The sequence below is a fragment of the Eptesicus fuscus genome, chromosome 6, assembly GCF_027574615.1.
Source record: "Eptesicus fuscus isolate TK198812 chromosome 6, DD_ASM_mEF_20220401, whole genome shotgun sequence".
Lineage (NCBI taxonomy): Eukaryota > Metazoa > Chordata > Mammalia > Chiroptera > Vespertilionidae > Eptesicus > Eptesicus fuscus.
The window spans coordinates 70,476,686-70,499,998 of NC_072478.1; the positions used below are offsets into that span (position 1 = coordinate 70,476,686).

The 23,313-nt window shown below is 41.3% G+C and overlaps 1 protein-coding gene across 1 annotated transcript in view; it reads left to right on the top strand.

Moving 5' to 3' along the window:
- The first annotated feature begins 2,694 nt into the window (after positions 1-2,694).
- Positions 2,695-23,313, top strand: part of UIMC1 (ubiquitin interaction motif containing 1) — a 78,029-nt gene continuing 57,410 nt past the window's right edge. Inside the window, exons 1-6 of the mRNA XM_054717788.1 lie at positions 2,695-2,833; positions 7,273-7,427; positions 16,440-16,524; positions 18,468-18,592; positions 19,300-19,405; positions 19,745-20,481. Of these exons, the coding sequence (XP_054573763.1) occupies positions 7,281-7,427; positions 16,440-16,524; positions 18,468-18,592; positions 19,300-19,405; positions 19,745-20,481 (1,200 nt within the window). The 5' untranslated portion in view covers positions 2,695-2,833; positions 7,273-7,280. The remainder of the gene's footprint in view (positions 2,834-7,272; positions 7,428-16,439; positions 16,525-18,467; positions 18,593-19,299; positions 19,406-19,744; positions 20,482-23,313) is intronic.

The window sequence follows — 23,313 nt, forward strand, 5'->3', positions numbered from 1 at the left end:
TGGGCATGTTCCCTGACTGGGAATTGGACGTGAACTCCTGTTATTCCAAAAACTCAAGCCTCCAGCAGAATTCCTGTAATGGTTAGCATATCAATGGCAGGAGCTATCTGCCTGAAGGCCATGGGAAAAATGCAAGCTAGAATTAAGATAGAGTCAGAGACTGAGCGTTTCACTCCATTACAATTGGAGGTAATCTTAGAGGCTGCCTTCCATTGGCTGGCTCTCCTTAGGGTTGCAAGATGGCTGCTAACAACTGCATCACCAATCTTCTTTGAGATAGGATGCCCCAAAAGGACCTTCTTGGCCCTGCATTGACAACTTTTCTGATTTCCTGTCTTCATACTACAGTTCAATTAGCATGTATTGAGTGTTTGCTTTTGGCCAGGCTCTTTGCTACTTGCTAGAGTTACATGGAATCCATGTCATGGATCATGTCTTCAGAAAGCTAACAAATCTTGTAGAAAAGATAGATATATACAACAGATAATTGCACTGTATAATGTGTGATTGAAAGTCCCAGAAGCTGAGGAACCAAGCAGGAGAAATGAACTGGAGTTACAAGAGGCAGATGAAAAAGTGGTTTAGCTGGATTTGGGAGGATCATTTGGATGTAGGTGACCTGATTAAATGTTACAAAAAAGTACTGCGACTAATGTATAGTTCCACTACCCAAGTGTTAACACTTTGCTATGTTTATTTTTAGGTGTCTTCTTTTTTTTAAAATATATATTTTATTGATTTTTTACAGAGAGGAAGGGAGAAGGATAGAGAGTTAGAAACATCGATGAGAGAGAAACATCAATCAGCTGCCTCCTGCACACTCTCCACTGGGTATGTGCCCGCAACCAAGGTACATGCCCTTGACCGGAATCGAACCTGGGATCCTTGAGTCCGCAGGCCGATGCTCTATCCACTGAGCCAAACCAGTTAGGGTAGGTTTCTTCTTTTTTAAAAAAGAAATCATTGAGGCAAGATAGTAAGAACCTAGGAAAATTCCTTGTCAAGTGGAATGGGGAAACTGAGACAGCTGAACAAACTGGCTGAGCAATTTACCCCCAGCTACAGGTCACCTCCCTAGAGATAACATCTAGGACTAAGCTGTATTTTAGCACCAGGCCAAGAAAAGCAGCAAAACCAGGTGGGCATCGCCAGGATCAGCTGCAGTGACTAATGACCCCCTGCCCTTGTGCCAACCAGTCAGTGGAGACCATGAGCCTGAAAGGGTACACCTGGAAAAGCTGATGAATATTCTGTTGAGATCCTTCCTTAAGACTGGTCCTAAACTCCCAGCCTTTAAAAAAACCTCAAAATGAAGGTCCCAAAATGAATGAGTTCCCCCTCCCCCGGAACATGCCCCTGTCTTTCCCTTCCCCCTCTTCTTCCCCCACAAGCGTGCATCTCCTAAACTCCAGGGGTCCCCATGAGACTTGCAACCAGGGGAGCAACGGGCAGCAGCAGCTTGTCCCAGGCTAAACCCCTGAACCTGTCTCCAAGGCCTCTTTTCTCTGACTTCCCAGCGAGCTAAAGCAGCTCCACCTACGCTTTTTTCTTTCTTACAATATTTCCAGAGAGCCAAAGCAGCCCCACCTATGCTCTCCTGTTGCTTTTTCTGTCAGAAGCCCTTGTTTCACTGTCCTCAGCTTTAATAAAAATACTCTCAAAATCACCTAGATTAATGTTGTGATTTTTTTTTTTTGCATAAAGTCAAGGACCCACACATTATGGGCCAGCCTGAGGCAGAACCACTAAAGGCCAGGTCTCCTTTCCGGTAACATCATGACAGGTCTGAAGTCCTGTTTACCCCCTCTCCCCATCCATCCTGGCTTCCACCCCTCCCTGCCCTCATAACATGATCACATTGTGTGTTCATCTATCCATGTAGTTCATTTTCTATATGCACGTTTCCCATAATCAGGATATACTGTTATTCTCTGTACTTTTAAATGTATGTATATCATTTTACAGTGTATGTAATTTGTTGGCATGTCACCAATTCAGTAACTCATGCTATGAGCTATCAAATGTTGCTACTTATTAGTTTTATTGTAATATTTTATCTTAGTAACATATCACATCATCCATGTCGTATTGGACATTTCTGTTATTTCTATCTTTTTTTATTGGAAGGGAGCAGGCTTGAATATAAACATGTCTTTTTGTGTACACCTGTAGCAGTTTCTCTATTTTTTTAGACATGAAATTGCTGGGTCATGCACATTTTAAATTTCACCCCCCAAAAAGTAAACCTACTTAAAGATTATCATTAAAAAAAAAATTTCACCAAAGTGGCTGTTCTGATGTTACACTTCACCTGACATCCCTAAGTGTTTCCCAGATTTCCCCCTCCCCTGAAATGATCAGACTGTAACATTTACCCGGAGAGTTTTCAAGCGGTCACGTGAACAGATAATTTCAGTATAACTAGATACATGCAAAAGGGCCAGAAGAGGTTTGATGTGCCAGAGAAAACTTTGAAGGGTTAACTAGAGTGTTTTGCGGGCTCTGTGCTACTCTGGTTTCCTTCAAAGAGCTAGTGCAGGGCTAACACCTCGAACCAGCACGCCGCGAGAGCCCAGGCAGGGGCCCGACTGCTGGAGGCACCCCGGCGGTGGCCCCCGCCCCCCCCGCCCCCCGGCAGCAGTTGGTACGTCCTGGCGGTGGCTTCCCCCGCGCGGTGCTCGTTGGTTTCGTCACCGGACGCCCGCGTCTCCTCCGGGCAGTGCCCGACTTCGCGCGCACCTCCGCTCGCCCGCCCCCAGCTCCTGACGTGGTGCAGACGCTCGTGACCCCCGCACCGGGAGGAGGGGCTCGGCCCAACCGCGAGGGCCGGTCGGTGAGTACCTGCCGCCTCCGCACTCTCCAGTCCGCCCTCTTCCCGCCGCCTCTCCCTCACGGGGTCCGCGGCCCGCTGCCCACTCGCAGGGGCGCCTCTGACAAGCGGGTAGGGCCCTCTCCACGCTCAGTCGGGCCTCTCGGGACACCCGGATGGCCATTTGGGACGCCGGCTAGGCGCCTCCCAACGCCGGGGTGGGCCCTTGGGCCGCCTGTGGGCTTCCGCCCCCGGTGCTGGGCCCGCCCCCTCACCCTGGGGGTGCGGCCTTCATCCTTCAAGGCGTCCCCTTCGCAGTTCTTGCTCCCCGCCCGCCCGCCTCTCCGAGGCGTCTTCCTCCAGCGGAAGCCGGAGGCAGCAGCGTCCCTCCCCTCCCCGGAATCAGGGTAACGGCCCCCGGCCGCCGCCGCCTCTCGCCCCTCCCTTGTCGGGCTACTGCTTTGTCGGGAGCGAGCCTTGCATTCACTGCTTTGCCAGATTTCCCTTGGAAATCCTTATCATTTACCACTCCCCCCTCCAGCGGAACTGTTGCCTCTCCTCTGGACCACGACAGACCGGTGCTTCAATCCTTTTCCACAAACGCGTTTATTGAATCTTCACGAATAGGTGCGGGACCTTCAATTTACAGATGATCAATGACAGCTCGAAGGCAGAGCTGGCTTTGAGTCTAGGCAGCTTGACCCCAGTGTTCCTGAATAGCCGCTATGTCTTACTGAGACATAAGTAACACCCAGGAAAAGTGGAAGTATTATGCTTCTGTCTTTATTTTTTCCTGTCAGGGAGGAGGCATTGCTGTGTAATTCAATCAAAGAATGTCTTTTTGGAATCAGACACATGGGGCTTCAATTCTCAACATAGTCAATTACCAAGTTAACGTTTGATTTTGAATAAATTTCCTAACGTGTAAATAGTGATAAAAACAGCTTATACAAATCAATAAAAACATGTTTAATAATAATAATAATGACAGAAAACTTCCTCTACCTGGTGAAGGAAGTAGACATAAAAGTTCAGAAAGCACAGAGTCCCAAACAAGATGAAACCAAAGAGGCCCACACCAAGACACATCATAATAGAAATGCGAAAGCTTAAAGACGAGAGATTCTTAAAAGCAGCAAGAGAAAAGCAGTTAGCTTACTACTACTGTCAGCTGATTTCTCAACAGGCACTTTGCAGGCCAGAAGGGTGTGGCAAAAAAAGATTCAAAGTGATGAATAGCAAGGACCTTCAACCAAGATTACCCAGCAAAGCTATCATTTATTGGGAGTCACTAATGGGAGGTCAGATAAAGACCTTCCCAGACAAAAATAAGCTAAAGGAGTTCATCACCACCAAACCAGTATTACATCAACTATTGAAGGGTATCCTATATTATAAAGAGGTAGTATGCAAATTGACCATCACACCATCACATGATGGCAGCACCCACAGCAGGGGTGGGGCCGGCCCTGCCGGAGGCCTTGGGTCCTCCTGCATGCGCCCCACTGACTGACAGCTCGCCCAGGCTCGTTGCTCCTCCAACTAGCTGCCCTTCCCTCTCTTTTTCCCTCCCCCGAAGCTGAAGTCTCACTGTGGTGTCCAACAAATTGGAAGTTATAACTCATGTCGTTGAGAGTATCCTCCCTTCCTCAGCCCGGGCTGGCCACTCCGTGCTCCTGCCGCCAGAGTCCCCTCAGCCCCGCCAGGGGCCTCGGGTCCTCCTGCACCCCCCCACTGACTGAGACTCAGGCAAGCAGGGCCAGCCGAGGCACAGGCAAGCCTCAGATGGTGGCTGCCCAACCGCTCAGGGCCGGCCCGAGATGCAGGCAAGCTCCAGATGGCGGCTGCCCAGCTGCCCAGGGCTGGCCTGAGGCTCAGGTAGCCAGGGCTGGCCAGACTGGCGCTGCTGGCAGTGGCAGCAGCAGAGGTGTGATGGGGGCATCACTTCTCCTGATCGCTGGGTTGCCTCTTGCCCCTGAGGGCTCCTGGATTCTGAGATGGGGCAGGCCGGGCTGAGGGATGCCCTCCCCCTCCAGTGCATGAATTTTCATGCACTGGGCCTCTAGTTCTTTAAGAAGAGGAAGAAGAAGAGAAAAAAGATAAAAAATACGAACAATAAAATGGCAATAAATACATATTTATCAACAATTGAATCTAAAATCAAAATAAATGAACAAGAAATCTAATGAACAAAATAAACTGGTGAATAAAATAGAATCAGGCATGGAAACATGAAACAGACATGAATATCAGAGGAAAAGGGGGCGGGGGCGCGGGAGAGATTAACCAAAGATCTTACCTATGGACACAATTGGGTGATGAAGACCTGGGGCAGGGTGGGAACCAGTGGAGGGGGGCAATGGAGGGAGAAAGATGGACATTTGTAATACTCTCAACAATAAAAATTTAAAAAAAATCCTTACTCAAGGATCCTTTTATTGATTTTAGAGAGAGGAAGGTGGAGAGAGAGAAAAAAACATCGATATGAGAAAGAAACAGTGATCCTGAATGGGCCCCAATGGGGGATTGAACCGTGACCTAGGTATGTGTCCTGACCTGGAATCAAACTAGCAACTTTTTGGTGTACAGGATGATGCTCCAACCTACTGCACCACTTGGCCAGGGCTCAATTTCTTAATATTATGGTTTTGAAGCACAAAGGTTGTTTTTTTAAAAATATATTTTAAAAACTAATTTCAGAAAGGAAGGGAGAGAGATAGAAACATCAATGATGAGAGAGAATCATTGATTGGCTGCCTCCTGAACGCTCCATACTGGGGATTGATCCCACAACCCAGGCCACATGTGTCCTCTTGGTTCATAGGTCGACGTTCAACTACTGAGCCACATTTTGATTCCCAGTTTCTTTATTTTTGTTGTTGCTTATGCTTTTGATGTCATATTTAACAAACCATTTCCTATTCAAGATCCCAAAAATTTATGCCTATGTTTCTCTTAAGAATCTAATTCCATTTCTTGCAACTTTTTGTATATGATAGGTAGAGGTCCTATTTCATTTTGTATGTGGATATCTACATTTGTTGAAAAGACTATACTTTCTCCAAGTATTTTGGCATCCTTGTTGAAAATTGACAACGTGTGGATGTTTTCTGGATTGTCAGTTCTGTACCATCGATTTTTGTCTATCCTTGTGCCAGTGTGCCACATTGTCTTGTTAACTAGCTTTGTGGTAAGATTTTTTTGAAAAACATTTTAAAAATTGATTTTAGAGAGAAAGGGGGAGGGAGAGGGAGAGAGAGAAACATTAATGATGAGAGAGAGTCATTGATTGGCTGCTTCCTGCACACCCCCTACTGGGGATCAAGCCCACAACCCGGCATGTGCCCTTGACTGGAATCGAACCCGGGACCCTTCAGTCCACAGGCCGACACTCTATCCACTTAGCCAAACCAGCTAGGGGTGTGGTAAATTTTGAAATTGAGATATGTGGGTCCTTAAAATTACTTCACTTTTTTCAAGGTTGGTTTGCCTATTCTGGGACCCTCTGTTTCCATGTGAATTTTAGGATCAGCTGTCTATTTCCCCAAAAAAGCCAACAGGGATTTTAAAGTTTCCATTTGCAAATCTTCTACTTCCTTCATTAAATTTATTCCTAAGCTGTTAGAATTTTTCAAATTTCATTTTTGGATTATTCATTGCTAGTTTTTTTGTATTACCTTATATTGTGTAATCTTGCTGAACTCATTCATTATAGTATTTTGTGGATTTTTTAAAAATTATAAGATTATGTTATCAGCAAATGATGATAGTTTTACTTCTTCCTTTTCAGCTTTGTGTCTTTTATTTCTTCTTGAATAATTGATCTGCCTAAAAATTTCAATAAAGTTCAATAGAAAGGATGAAAGCAGACATTCTTGTCTTATTCCTATCTTAAGGAGAAAGCATTTAGTCTTTTATCTTTAAGTATGATATTACTGTTGGTTTTTTGGAGATATATTTTTATCAGGTTGAGGCATTGGTATTAAAAAATCTTTTTAGATAAATTATAATATGCAGTCAAGAAAACCAATTATCTAAGTCAGTGTTTAAGGAACTAGGATAATTTGTCGTATTATTCCTATTAAAATTTCATTAAAGAGTAGTGGAAAAGTTCAGACATCCAGTTTTACTTTTATTAGGTGAGTATATTTTTCTTTTATATGATTAAATTACAAATAGCATCTAGAAAACTTATACTTTTAAAAAAATATGTTTTTATTGATTTCAGAGAGGAAGGGAGAGGGAGAGAGAGATAGAAACATCAGTGATGACAGAGAATCATTGATCTGCTGCCTTCTGCACACCCTCTACTGGGGATCAAGCCCGCAACTCAGGCATGTGCCCTTCACTGGAATTGAACCTGGGACCCTTCAGTCCACAGGCCAACTCTCTATCCACTGAGCCAATCCGGCTAGGGTTAGAAAACTTATACTTTGAATGAATTGTTTGTCCATTAATTTCAGACAGCAGGATGCCACGAAGAAAGAAAAAAGTTAAAGAAGCCCCTGAAGCTCAGAACTTGGAGAAGAAAGATGCAGAAACTTCCAGTCCTGTCAATGTGAGGAGGAAGCGTAAACTGGAGGATGCACTCATTGTGATATCTGATAGTGATGGAGAGGTCAGTATTTTGAAGTGTGGAGCTTTAGGTCTCAAACTAGGCCTTGATACCCAAGACTGGTTTGTGTTGTGACTAAACCTTAATGCCAGCTTGCCAGACCTTGCAATTTTTACTCAGTTTCATTTTGATCATCTGTTATTTGAGTTCTTGCAATAGACTCTGAACTTGCTTCTGTGCCTTCAGCTTTTTCTCTCTACATTTCACTTAGCTTACTCCAACTTTCTTTTAAGATTTCAGATTTTATATCTTTGTACTTGATTGCTTAAAAGTTTGTGACCAATACCTACAAGATCAGTTTAGAACTTTAATACGGTTTACTCTACAGAACCTTCACAGTCTAATCTTACTTATATTCTTATAAGCAGTTCATTTCTTGTCCCCTTGCCAAGACTTATTACAACTATTAAAGTTTTCCCCATTTGATGATCAAAAAGTTGTGTGTGTGTGTATATATATATATATATATATATATATATATATATATACATATATATATTATATATATATTTGATTGATTTTTTACAGAGAGGAAGGGAGAGGGATAGAGAGCTAGAAACATCGATGAGAGAGAAACATCGACCAGCTGCCTCCTGCACACCCCCTAGTAGGGATGTGCCCGCAACCAATGTACATGCCCTTGACCAGAATCGAACCTGGGACCCTTCAGTCCGCAGACCGACGCTCTATCCACTGAGCCAAACCGGTTTTGGCAAGTTGTATATTTTTAATCAGAAAGATTGAGAATTTTTTCATAACTCTATTGGATATCCTCCTATATAATAAAGAGGTAATATGCAAATTGATCATGCCCTCACAAGATGGCTGCCTATGACCAGGCTGGCAGGGGGGGGTTAGTGAGGGATGACCAAACAACTGAACAAGCAGGCTGTGTGGGGCGACCAGGCCGGCAGGGGGATGCAGTTGGGGGCAACCAGGCCGGCAAGGGGGGGCAGTTTGGGGCAATTAGGCTGGCAGGGGGCGCAGTTAGGGGTGACCAGGCTGGCAGAAGGGGGAAGTTGGGGGCAACCAGGCTGGCAGGGGGGGCAGTTAGGAGCAACCAGGCCAGCAGGGAGGGGGCAGTTGGGGGCGACCTGGCTGGCAGGGGGGGCAGTTAGGGGTGACCAGGTAGACAGGCAGGTGGGTGATTAGGAGCTAGTGGTCCAGGATTGTGAGAGGGATCCCAAATTGGAGAGGGTGAAGGCTGGGCTGAGGGACACCCCCCCCCCCGCATGCATTTCGTGCACTGGGCCTCTAATAAATATGATAGAATCGTAAGGGAAAGAATGGAAAGATAAAACAAATACAGTGGAGTGGTTACCTTTACATGGGTGAAAAGGGATGCAATTGGGTGTAAGAAATTCATGCAGGGTGGGGGGGAGTCCCCTCAGCCCAGCCTGCACCCACCGGGATCGGGCCTAAACGGGCAGTCGGACATCCCGCTCACAATCCAGGACTGCTGGCTCCCAACTGCTCGCCTGCCTGCCTTCCTGATTGCCCCTAACTGCTTTTTTTTTTTTTTTTTCCAATTTTTTTATTAAGGTATTATATGTGTACATATTTTATCATTGCCACCCCCCACCCCACTCCCATATATGCCCTCACCCCCCAGAGTTTTGCATCCATTGGTTATGCTTATATGCATGCATACAAGTCCTTTGATTGATCTCTTATCTCCCCCACCTCTCCCTAACTTTCCCCCTGTAATTTGACAGTCTGTTTGATGCTTTACTGTCTCTGTATCTATCTTTTTGTTCAAGTTTATAATGTTCTTTATTACCCATAAATGAGTGAGATCATGTGATATTTTTCTTTCATTGACTGACTTATTTCACTTAACATAATGTTCTCCAATTCCATCCAGGTTGCTGCAAATGATGAGAATTCCTTCTTTTTTATGGCAGCATAGTATTCCATTGTGTAGATGTACCACAGTTTTCTGATCCAGTCATCTGCTGACGGGCACCTAGGCTGTTTCCAAATCTTAGCTATGGTGAATTGTGCTGCTATGAACATAGGGGTGCATATATCCTTTCTGATTGGTGTTTCTAGTTTCTTCGGATATATTCCCAGGAGTGGGATTACTGGGTCAAATGGGAGTTCCATTTTCCTAACCGCTTTTGCCTGCCAGCCTGATCACCCCCTAACCACTCCCCTGCCAGCCTGATTGATGCCTAACTGCTCCCCTGCCAGCCTGTTTGCCCCTAACTGCCCTCCCCTGCAGGCCTGGTCACCCCTAACTGCCCTCCCCTACAGGCCAGGTCTCCCCCAACTGCTCTCCCCTGCAGGCCTGGGGCCCCCCCCCCCCCCCAACTGCCCTTCCCTGCAGGCCCGGTCACCCCCAACTTCCCTTCTCTGCTGGCCTGGTCCCTCCCAACTCCCCTCCCCTGCTGGCCTGATCCCCACAACTGCCCTCCCTTCCAGCCTGGTCCCTCCCAATTTCCCTCCCCTGCTGGCCATCTTGTGGTGGCCACCTTGTATCCACATAGAGGCAGGATTTTTGACCACATGGGAGCAGCCATCTTGTGTGTTGGAGTGATGGTCAATCTGCATATTACTCTTTTATTAGATAGGAAAGAGGCCTGGTGCATGGGTGAGGGCCAGCTGGTTTGCCCTGAAGGGTGTCCCGGATCAGGGTGGGGGTTCCCTTGGGGTGTGGGGCGGCCTGGGTGAGGGGCCTGTGGTGTTTTGCAGGGCGGCCACACCCCCCGGCGACCCAAGTGGAGGCCCTGGTATCTGGGATTTATGTATCTTCTACAATTGAAACTTTGTAGCCTGGAGCGGAGCCAAGCCTCCTGCTCGCTCCCTGGCTGCAGCCATTTCTGTTGGAATTTATTTATCTTCTATAATTGAAACTTTGTAGCCTTGAGTGGAGACCAAGGCAGACCAGGGCTGCAGAAACTTGGCTTCTTCCATCGCTGGGGAAATCCAAGCCTCCCTCCTGCTTGCTCTGTGGCTGCAGCCATCTTGGTTGGGGTTAATTTGCATACTCACTCCTGATTGGCTTGTGGGCGTGGCTTGTGGGTGTGGCGGAGTGATGGTTAATTTGCATATTACTCTTATTTGATAGGATATTTATGTCTAAACAGTATACATATATATGTTGCAAAACTGAGTCTTAGTGGTTAGGCCAGTGATGGCGAACCTATGACATGCATGTCAGCACTGACATGCGTAGCCATTTCTGATGACACGCGGCCGCTGAGGCGGCCGCGTGCCGAGGATGAAACATTTGCTGCTCCTGAGGATGAAACATTTGTGAAATAATGTTTTTTCTTCAAAGTGACACACTACCCGAGTTATGCTCAGTTTTTTGGCGAAGTTTGACACACCAAGCTCAAAAGGTTGTCCATCCCTGGGTTAGGCAGTTCTACCAACATTTTTCTATAATCTACCTTTTCCCAAAGATTTGAAATTTTATCTTTATTATAAATTAAAATCTTGTCTATAATTGTTTTGTTTTGTTTTAGATTTTAAAATTTTGTTCCATTGATCTGTCACATAATTTTGGAATAATTGTTCAGTTATTATCTTGGGTTATTTAGGTAGGCACTTGTATCTGCTAATAATGGTCATTTTCTCTCTTTCTAGTACTTATAGCTAATTTTTTTGTTTCATTGCATTGACTGTAGCCTCCAGAATAATGTTAATTGTTAACAGTGATAGAGTACATCTTTGTTTTGATTTTGAATTTAATTGTGGAAGTATTCTGATGTTTTGTTATTTGTTTCTTATTTCTACATTATATTTATTATAGAAATATCCTTTAATTGCTTATTTTCTATTAGTATTTTTAGGAATGGATGTTTAATCAAATGCCTTTTCATTATTTAGCAAGATGATGGCATAGTTTTTCTCCTTTAATCAATTAATATAGTTCATTAATACATTGTCAAATGTTGGAACATTTTTGCATTTCTGGAGAAAAAATTTTACTTAGTATTACATTAACATAATATAGAATTTACTTTTTCATATCATTTATGAGTTTTGCATTTATATTCCTAGTGGCATTGATTTTTTTATAATTGTCTTTTTTTTTTTTTTTTTTTTTTTTACTATATCAGATTTTAGTTTCAGATTTATGCTATAATATAGAAGGGAGCTTTTTTTTATTATTTTTATGTCCTACCGCAGTTTAGATAATAAAGGAATGATCTGTTCTTTAAGGTTACTAGCACTTGCTCATAAAACTATCATACCAACTAATTTTTAATATACACTTCATGTTCTTTTCATGTCTTGGTATTTTTGTGCACTTTTTAAAGACTTTTTTGTTTTGTTTTGTCTTAGAATGTAAGTGAGTAAATGGTATAGTCATTCAGGAACATTCTGGCACATGTTCCTTAATCTAGGAAATTTTCCTGTTGTTACTTCTGGCTACATAAAAATGTAAAAGTTTAACCCTTTATGGTTTTAAACAGCTCAGAACTTAAAATGTTTGTCAAAAATAAAGCTGAAAGAATTTTTCTACCATCAAGCTCATCACACATTTCCTAAAAGTATTGCTGTGTTGCCAATATCTGTGCACTCATGAGGTTGCAATGGAAATATGTTGCTAGCTTTATTTGTTTTATTCATTGATCTTCCATATCATGATCTGCTTTCTGAATATATTAAGCTATGTTGCCATTGGAATATGGTACTTGAGCTACCTTCTTTGCCTCAGACTCATACATTATATCCAAGTAGACAACTTTGCCGTCTTGAACTAATTTCTTTCTATATAGTTTTTTTTGTCTTAGTAAATATAGTATTTATAAGAAATCTATAAAGTACTAATATTTATATATGAAGTATTAAGCATCTGTGTGAGCTTATTAATTTAATACTCAGATTTTTTATTTATTTTGAACTTTATTTTATATATAAATGTTTAAGTTTTCATAGTTTTTTAGTTAGTATGTATTTAGAAATAAGACACTCTGATTGTTATACTACACCATCAATTGTGGGTTTAAAACTGAACTCAATATGTGAAGGATCATACTTCTGAGTAAAACTAGAATTAAACTTTTGCCCTTTATTTCTTCACAATTACTTGGATCATTTTTTTTACTGCTACTGCTATTTCAGAAAGATTTGTGTTTTCTTGATGACAAAAGTCCAGTGAAGTTTGTTTGAAATCTGTAAATTAGGATTAAAAATAAGTAATATAAAGTTTACTTTTCTTGTTTAATAGTATTAAAGTATAACTTTAAAAATGGGCTTGATTAAAAATATAGTTAATATAAGTTATAAATAAATGTCTATATTTTCTCAGATATTTATATACTTTGGATTTTAATAAATAACTAACTTTAAAGCAGCACATATTATAATTTGGTATTTTTGCAAATGACTAGTCTGCAGCTTTCACCGTGTAAATCCTCTTATCCTGCATGGATGTTGTAGCAATGTCAGATTGCTGTAAAAGTTTCTAAATGCTTTATTCTCAATTTCTGTGCTTATTTTGTTGCAGACTAGAAACAATCAGTGTGCTGATTTTCACCTATAGATCATACTTTGAGTAGCATTGATTGAGGTTGTTTACAGTCTTTTACAATGACAAAACATTCTACTCTGAACATAATTATTCACAAAGAGGCTAAATATCTGTAGAATAAATTCCTAGAAGTATATTGCTGGACAAAGTGTGTTGTATATTTATGACTTTAGTGGTTATTTCGAATTTGTTCTCTAACCTAGAATATTGCATCCATTATATCCCATCAGAGAACCTGTTTCCCCACAGTAAGTGTTTTATAAAACATTTTAATTTTTACTTAGTATAGGTAAAAAAAATATATAGTATCTATAAAATTGTTTTGATTTGCATTTCCAAAGTGAAATTGAGCATCTTTTCATATACTTATGAACCCCTTGTGTATGGTTTTCTAGGAAGTGTCTTAACGTGTCTTTTCCTATGGGAAGAGGCTAAATATTGTTTTGTAAGAGGTCTTTATATATAGTCATGCACCACTTAACATCACATTCTGAGAAATGCATTGTTAGGAGATCTCGTTGTGTGAATATCATAGAGTATACTTACACAAACCTAGTCTTACACACCTTAGGCTATATGGTATATATAGCCTATTGTTCCTAGGCTACAAACTTGTATAGCATGTTACTATATAAAACAGCACAAGACTAATCAAGAATAAGAGAAAATGATGCAATCAAGATATATGGTAAGCACAAGATATATGAGGTTGCTGCTGGTGTAACATGGCATACTGTTTTACAGCAAACTTTTTTTGGTAAGTAGAAGGAATCCTATCTAATAAAGAGGGAATATGCTAATGGACCATCACTCCATCACAAAGATGGCTGCACCCACAGCTGAGGCCAAGTTCCCATAAGGAACCTTAACGAGCAATCAGCAGGGACCTGAGGCTATGCCCTCCCCCCCCCCCGCCCCCGTGGGGCTTGACAGGGGACCTCAGGCTGTGCCCCCTACCCTGCAGGGCTTGACAGGGGCCTCAGGCCATGCCCCCCACCCGGCAGGGCTTGACAGGGGACCTCAGGCCGCTGCGCCCCTTCCCCCCCCCCCTGAGGCCATGCCCCCTGCCCAGGGGGGCTTGATGGGGGACCTCAAGGTGTGCTTCCTGTCATGGTGCTGGGCTAGGGGACCTCAGGCTGCTCCCCCCGCCCCAGCACCAGGCAGGGGGACCTCAGGCCATGCCCCCCACCAGGTAGGACTTGACAGGGAACTTCAGGTCGTGCCCCCCACCCCCACCCCAGGCCGGGGGACCTCAGACCGCACCCCCCACCTGGCAGGGCTTGACAGGGAACCTCAGGCCGTGCCCCCCACCCCAGCACTGGGCCAGGGAACCTGAGGCTGTGTCCCCCACCTGGCTGGGCTTGACAGGGGACCTCAGGCCATGCCCCCCACCCAGCGGGGCTTGACAGGGGACCTCAAGGTGCACCCCCAGTGCTGGGTTGGGGGAACTCAGGCAGCGCCCCCTCCCAGCAGGGCTTGACGGGGGACCTGAGGCTGTGCCCCCCTCCTGGTGCTGGACTGGGGGAACCTGAGGCTTCGTGCCCCCCCCCACCTGGCAGGGCTTGACGGGGGACCACAGGCCATGCCCCCCACCCAGCGGGGCTTGACAGGATCTCGGGCCGTGTCCCCCACCTGGCAGGCCTTGATGGAGGACCTCAAAGCATGCCTCCCACCCTGGTCTGGGCTGGGGGACCTCAGGCCACACCCCCCGTCCTGGCGCGGGGCCAGGGGACCTGAGGCTATGCCCCCTGCCTGGCAGGGCTTGACAAAGGTGGGACTGGCCAGGTCTGGATCTAGCCCAATGTTGGGGGGCGGTGGCCAGGTCTGGGTCTCACGTGATTTTGAGGTGCATGTGGGTGAGCGTGGACTTGACTCTGGGTCCCACGGTGCGCCCCAGACTCTGACAGGAGGAATGTTTTCATATACATTTTACTAATTTTCTTTCATCTCTGACACTTCTATTATAGAGAAATGGCAAATAGCAATATTGAATTATTTCCTCTAATTAATCACCTTATAATGTGCACGAATTTCGTGCACTGGATTACTAGTATAAAATAACAAAAATTATAGTAAATACATAAACCAGTAACAGTTGTTTATTACCATTGTCAAATATTATGTACTATATACAACTAGTGGCCCAGTGCATGGATTTGTGCACATTGAAAAGAAATAAATTTGAAGAAGTATTTTAATATCGCTATTCACCCTTTCTCTATAATAGAAGTGTCAGGTTGGTCATGTAGCCTTTTACACGCATCAGCGAGAGCTTTATATGTATTGTGCATGCACAAGTCATGTTTATTTTTAAATTGCCAGTGCACATCATATGTACCAGTCCGATGGATGTACGGTTGGTCACGTAGCTTTTTATATACATAGATAGTATGTTCTATGCTTTTACATGACTGGCAGCAGTGTAGATTTGTTTACACCAGCATCATCAAAACATGTAATATGTTGTGTATGATGTTGCATTGGCTATGATGTCACTCAGTGATAGGAATTTTTCAGCTCCATTATAATTTTATGAGACCACTCTAATATATGCAGTTTGTTGTTGAGTTAAATGTCTTTATGCAATGTATGACTATAAAAGGAAAATTAGCCCTTTGTCTGACACATATGTTGCTTACTTTCTCCAAGTTGTTCTCTTGCTTTTTGAAGTACTGATTAAAAAAATTTACACTGAGTTAAAACATTATTATTTTTTAAACTTTCTTTTTTTTTGTTTTGTTAATCCTCATCCAAGGATATTCTTTTTTCAAGGATATTCTTTCTATTGATTTTTAGAGAGGGAGGGAGGGGGAGAGAGAGAGAGAAACATTGATGTGAGAGAAACATATGGATTGGTTGTCTCTTGCATAGGCATAATCGGGGATTGAACCTGCAACCCAGCTATGTGCCCTTGGTTGGGAATTGAACCCGCAACCCTTTGGTGCGTGGGCTGACATTCTAGCCATTGAGCAATACCAGCCAGGGTGATTTTTAAACTTTCAATCAAGCCTTTTCTGAACTTGGGTGCATGCTTACTACTATTTTGCGGATAGTCCACTTTTTACATGAGCATGTGTATGACAGATAATGTCAGTATGTTAAATATTTTTTATTTTTGTCATATTTATTGGTTCCAGATCTACATTTTTTTGGTACTGTAAAGGATCTCTTTTTTTTTTTTTTAATTGATTTTAGAGAGAGAGGAAGGGAGAGAAAAACATTGATATGAAAGAGAAATTTTGATTGGTTGCCTCCTGAATGCACCCCACCCAGGGATTGAACCCGAAACCTAGGTATGTGTCCTGACCAGGAATCAAACCTGAAACCTTTTTGTGTGTGAGACAACGCTCCAGCTAACTGAGCCACCCGGCCAGGGCAGTACTGTAAAGGATCTTTTACTGATGTTTTCTGTGAATGTCTACAACTGCTGATTCTTCAGAACCTCAGCAGCCTACTAGCTGTAGAGGAGATGGAAAGAGTACCACTTTTTATGGTAGCCATCCTGATCATATTTCTTTGTTTTGAAACAGGAACCACAGGAGGAAAATGGATTTCAGAAAATGAAGACAAAACAGTTGAATAGAGCAAAGTGTTTGGCTAAAAGAAAAATTGCACGTATGTTTTTGTTTTTGTGTTAAGAATTGATTAGAAATTATAAGTCATAGTGTTGTACCAAAAAAAGGAGAAAGTCTTTATTTTTCCATTGTTATATGAAATGTTCTCTTTTAGCCATTTTAAGTACTCACAAATTATAAAAGTTTTCTTGATATATACTATTTAGTTTTGTGTTCTGGATATTAATAGTCTGTTTGCATGTCTCAGTGGGAGGTTAACCTGAATGTTGGGAGAAGTTAATTATTGTAAATTATAACCAGCATAATCAGCTTCACACAAATTTTGTACTTCTCTTGTTTAGCTTAGCAGAATCATTTGGTAAGGTAATATTTAATGCTGATAAGGTTGAAACTTGCTGACATTTTCCTTAAGGGAGCATGCTCCCAGGGTGTGATTCTAATTTTTTTTCTTTTTCTTTTTCTGGTTGAATTTTTATCTAGTAGAGAGGTAAGGTAAAATGTTTTAGTAAACAGCAGTGTTTATTGAACTTTGGTCTTAGAACATGTTGATATTTGAAAATAACAGATAGTAACTAGTGAATGAGAGTGTCCTTTTAATTCTGATTTAATTCTGAGTGGTTAAAGTAAATTTTTAATGGTGGCTTTGTCAAGTTATGTGGCTCTGTGTTGTCAGTAAAATATACATCAAATGATTGAGTTCGATAATTGAAATTGAAGTTTTGAGTTTCTTTAAATAATATATAATAACACATAATTTAACTATGATTATTATTTTAAATATGTTTTTATTGATATCAGAGAGAAAGGGAGAGAAAGATAGAAATATCAATGATGAGAGAGAATCATTGATTGGCTGCCTCCTGCATGCCCCCCAACAGGAGACCAAGCCCGCACCCCGGTCATGTGTCCTGACCGGTAATCGAACCTTGACCTCCTGGTTCATAGGTTGATGCTCAACCACTGAGCCACGCCGGATGGGCTCTTCTGAACTTTTAATAGCAAACCATACCACCACTGTATGAGCCTGCCAGTGATGTTATTTATCCTTTACCAGTTGCAAAAATAATTGATTCCCTAACATTCTTTACCAATGACCAGTTGGCTATGTTTTTTTTAAAGTATCATTATGAACGCTGGGATTCAAACATATTTAATGTGTTTTAATTCATTATTTTTATCGATATTCTGGTTGTTCTAGTTTTGGCCAGAGAGAACCTTTTTACTTTGGCTCTTAAAGTTGATATGACCCTGGTAGTGTCTTATAGCTTCCTTGCTCACAGATATGACAGATACTCTAGCTCATCTTCTACATTTCTAGCTACAGACTTTGAATCACCCATTTCTCCTAGGTACCCCAGTTGCTTTTAATAGGAAATGATGTTTGGAGATCACATTCTGGTCACTAGGGAAGGTCTTTTCTACTGGGTAAACGGTCCCATCAAGAGGATTCTAATTGAGCAAATTATTCTGGTTAAATGTCGAGCATAAAACAGTATGATTGGCAGGTAGCAAAAAGCCCTGACAGCCTGTTCCTCTGTTTATTCATTCACCAAATATTTGAGTATCTACCAGTTGCTAGGTATTCTTTTTTATACAGAGGTGGACAAAAGTAGATTAATAATAATAAATAATATAATAATTAGTAAATAAGTAATAATATAAGAATAAACTGTTTCATGTACCCACAACTATAAACCTACTTTCGCCTACCCCTGTATGCTGGAGATAAAACAGTGAACAAAATAGGCAAAAACTGCTTTCATAGGAGCTCACAGTCTAGTTAATCCAGGATTCTTGTAACTTATGCTGCTGATCTTGGCCAATACCTTACTTTTGGGGACTTTCCTCATTTATAAGATTATAAAATTGTATTACACGGTCTGTAGTGTCTTCACTTGAAAAGTTTAATAATTCTATTCGTTGCCTCCATGCTTATTCATTGTTTGTGGTATCCCTTCCCTCTCTTTCCCTGCCCTTCTACAGAAATGACAGAAGAAGAACAGTTTGCTCTAGCTCTCAAAATGAGTGAGCAGGAAGCTAGGGAGGTGAACAGCCAGGAGGAGGAAGAAGAGGAGCTCTTGAGGAAAGCCATTGCAGAAAGCCTAAATGTAAGCATGCTATGCTGAAAAAGTTTGTGAGGATTGATAAGCAATATTCTTTTTCTTCTACAGTGTTATGGTTGCATTAGAAACTAGCTGTAGTAGTGCATAGGATTTTCAACTAATAAATATTCCCACAATTTTTAAAGCCCATGTTGGATTGTTGATAAACCTAATTTGAAGTGTTTTGCTAATTCTATATGAAAGTTTTCTTCCATCTCACAGATTTTCAGTCCATGGCTTAAGAGAACCAAAGTAGCTGGCCGCTCCTGAAAAGAATTACCTATTAACAATAAACCAAAAGGGGCAAGATAAAGTACTTACCTCCCCTGTTTTGTAGAGAGAACAAAGAGAATGAGAGCGAGAGGTGGGTTACAGAGAGAAAGAATGGGTAGTTTTAAAATGTTTCAAATAATGTTAAATTGTGCTTTGAATAAGTGTAATTGAAATTGGATATTTGCCAGTGACAGGTCCTGAGCCATTTATGCCATCTACTTCTCTATATTAGAAAAGGGTTTAGTATAGGACCTAGGATAGTACTTTGCACATAGTAAGCATTCAGTATGCATTGTGGAATTCATTTGAATTGTGCATCTACATTTTAAAGAGGAGAATCTGTTAGGGACAGTGGCCTCCCCTTTTTGTCGTTCCTATGACCCTTCATGTGTACCTATTTTAATAATAAACCTGGTCTGGTTTGGGATTACTTGTTTCAGAGTTGCCAGCCTTCTGATGCTTCTGCTACCAGATCTCGAGCTCTGGCCGTTGGACCATCTTCACAATCCCACCAAGAGAAAACCACAGACTCTGGGACCACTGAAGGCATGTCTCCCTGTTCTGACTCCTTGCACTCATCAAATATAACCATATCACAGGGATCTCATACTGGGAGTAGATATACAGAAATTCCCTAAATTTCTATGGTGGTATTAAAGAGGTTAAATCAGAAAGTTGTTGAGATCTCACTAATATCCAGCATACTTTTATCTCCAAGGAAAAGCCAACAGTTGGTTAAACCCAAGAAAAAGCCAATGGTTGGTTAAACCCAAAGAAGAGCCTTTTTTACCCACATTATGTAGTTCTTGGTAAGTGAGAACTTACCAAGCCCTCTTAATTAAAAACAGTTTGTCCTTAGCCCTACTTTTTCTCAAATACCTACAGGCATATGGCAGCTGGTACCTCCATCACTGTTTAAAGGCTCACATATCAGTCAGGGAAACGAGGCTGAGAAAAGAGAGGAGCCTTGGGACCACACTGAAAACACTGAAGAGGAGCCGGTCTCTGGCAGCTCAGGAAGCTGGGACCAGTCAAGCCAGCCAGTGGTTGAGAATGAGAACGTTAAATGTTTCAGATGCACTGGCCACTTGGCTGAGCACACACAGTGTGGGAAGCCACAGGAAAGTACTGGGAGAGGATGTGATTTTCACGAAGCTGCCCAGGGTAGGGGGGACACATCTAGGCACTTTCTGCCTGCCTCAGCAGATGCCAAAGGTATCCAGAACAGTGGGGGCACTGTGCACTACTTCTGGGGTATTCCATTTTGCCCAGCTGGAATAGATCCTAACCAATATACCAAGGTCATTCTCTGCCAGTTGGAGGTTTATCAAAAGAGCCTGAAAATGGCTCAGAGGCAACTCTTTAAAAAAAAAGAATTTGGGGAACCAGTGTTACCTAGACCTCCTTCTCTGATCCAGAATGAATGTGGCCAAGGAAATCAGGCTAGTGAAAAAAATGAAGGCATCTCAGAAGATATGGCAGATGAAGACAAAGAGGAGGAGAGGCAAGAGTCTAGGGCATCTGTCTGGCACTCAGAAACCAAGGATTTCCAAGAAAGTCCAATTAAAAGCTTGAAAGAAAAACTTTTGTTGAAGGAAGAATCAGCAACCAGTCATGGTCAGGTAAGGGTCAGTGATACTGTGATTAAGGGTGATTTATTCACAGATTAAATAAATATTTTAGCTATGCTTTTTGTGTTTCCCCCCTTTATTTTTTTTCTTTTTCCCCCCTTTATTTTTAATGAAACACATGCCCATTATAGGAAATTAGGAAAGGACCAAAGAATGTAAAGAAGAAAAAGTTATCCATAATCCCAGCACCTAGAGAGGCAATCATTATTTCTGTGCATATAAAAATATTTTTTCTGTTTACTTTTTCAACAAAATGGAAACTCTTCTGTATAAGCTTTGTTCCTTTTCCCCACTTAATAGTTTATCTTAGATCTTTTATTTATTAACTACTGAAAAACATTTTATAATATGAATGTACCATAATGTTTTGTCTTTTAAAATATACATTATTTTTAAAAAGTTTAGTTTTTGAATGGGTAACAGTGTTCACATGGCTCAAAATTTAAAAAGATATAAATAAACTATCTGTCTTCTGTCCCTATCTCCAGCCAACCAGTTTCCTCCCTGGAGTCAACCTTTATGACTAGTTCTCTAGTGTGTCCTTTCAAGAGATTTTATGTAGTGCTAGTATAAGCAACTTCCTTTACCCAGATCATGGTATACTCTACACATTATTATGCTCTGTGGTTTTTTCACTTAATATCTCTATGAGATCATTCCATAACAGTACATATAAGAGTTTCTCTCTTTTTTGGATGTGTAATATACCACGTATGGGTGAGTTTTATTTTATCCAATGCTTCTGTTGGTGGACATTTCGGTTGTTACCAATATTTTACTACTACTGCAGTGATTACTGTTGCACAGAAGATGTTTCATTCACATGGGAGATATTTGTACAATAATTTGTTGTAGATATAATTGGTGGGTCAAAAAATATATATGCATTTACAGTTTTGTTAGCTATTGTCAAATTGCTTATTGATAGGGGTTGTATAAATTTACACTCACTGCAATGTATGAGTACAAACTTCCCCATACCCATACCAATACAGTATTATCAGGACCTCTTGATCTTTGTTAATCTGAGAGATGAAAAATATTATCTCAATGCAGTTGTAATTTTCATTTTTCTTACTATGTGTGTAGTTGAGACTCATTTCTATTTCCTTTTCTGTGTTTAGATCTTACAGGAATTTTTCTTTTTGACCATTTTTTTCTTAGTGGTTTGTAGGCATTCTTTATGTATTAGGGTGATATGAAGTACATGTAATTTTCCAGTTTATTCCTCCCCCCCGCCCCATAGTGGTCTATTTCCAAGTTTGCTTGTGGTAATTTTTTTATAATTTACTGAAAACAGTCCCTTGTTTGGGGACATTTAGGTTGCCTTTTTAGTTTTATTCTGACATACCTAGATTGTATTATATATGAAAGCTTATATTCAGTTTTGTTCTCTGAATATTATAAAAGCAGTTATATGATTTTAAACTCTTTATACACTATAAGTAGAAAGAGTATTCTGTTTTATGACTATACTGTTCCTTGTTGCTATTTCTGTTTTTAGTTTTGTTTTGCTGTTACCCTATTTGTTCTGTCTCTTATGATAAGGGTTCTAGAAATGGTAGCTATGAGAAATTTCATAGCATAGTGCAGAGTATGGATTTGAAGTTTGAATTTTGACTTTTTTGTTTTAGTATCTGTGTACCTTTGAGCAAACCATTTAACCCTCTGAATCTGTTTTTTACATCTGTAACATGGGAATAGCAAGTCAGTAGTTTAATGATTAAAGTGAATTGTGTAAAGTACCTAGTATAATGCTTAGGACATTCGGTAAATGGTAGTTCTCTCTAAGGGACTAGAAGGTCATTCACTGAGAGTACCTTCTGGGAATCATTCTTGCCTAGCATTCTCTTCATCCACATTATGGAAAAATTGCTGTATGTGAAGAGAAAGCATTTTTCCTAACAGTACTTCTAGTGATTTGACTCTTTTTCAAATGAAAGGTTATGTTTATAATAACATGTTTTGTTTCCTAGTTTTTGCAATGTAGAGATGCTTCCCATTAAAAGAATAAACTAACTCTGCAATGATTTATTGCAACTCAAGTTGTTAGCTTGAAAGATTTTAGGGGCCAGAGTTCTAGAGCATAGACTTGTCAAGTTCTGAGGTTTGAAACAGTGTCTTTGGAATAGCATGGACGTGGTCAGACTTTAGTGGCTAGCCTTAATAGATTGAAGTTCTTTTACTTCATGAACAGGCCACAAAATACTATAAGTATTATTAATTGGTACTATTTAGTTATAATAAATAAAATCAAGCTACCTTAATTAAAAAGAAGACTTTATCATAAGGAATCATGGTGCCTCATAAATTTTAAAACAGGAGAGTAACCAAGCCTGCAGAAGATACTGAGTCTAGAAAATCATCTGTAATTTTTCTGTATCTCAATGCTATATTGTATATACTTCATTCCCCCCTCCCCCACAGACTGTCTTCCTTTGCTTCTGTCTTTCACATGGTAGGTGGAAAATACTGATCCTACACAGCTCTCAAACTTAAATACAGATTACAGGAGATTTACTTTCTCCCAGTTCAATTTCAAATTTCTAGGAAAGGAACTTATGGCCCATTTGATGTTAATAGCTCTCACCAGAACAGTTGGCTGTGGCCTGAAGTGGGTATGTGTCACATTGTACAAATGGCTATGATGCTATAATGCAGTGGTTGGGGTGAGGGGCAGTCTTCAGTGAAAAGAGACCAGGCAGACAATCTAGTGAGTATCCAGTGCAGTCATTAACATTAATTTTAGAGATCACTTAGAACTATTGAAAAATGTTCAAAAATTTTTAGAATAAGATTGAAAGCCTCCACAGTCTTACCATC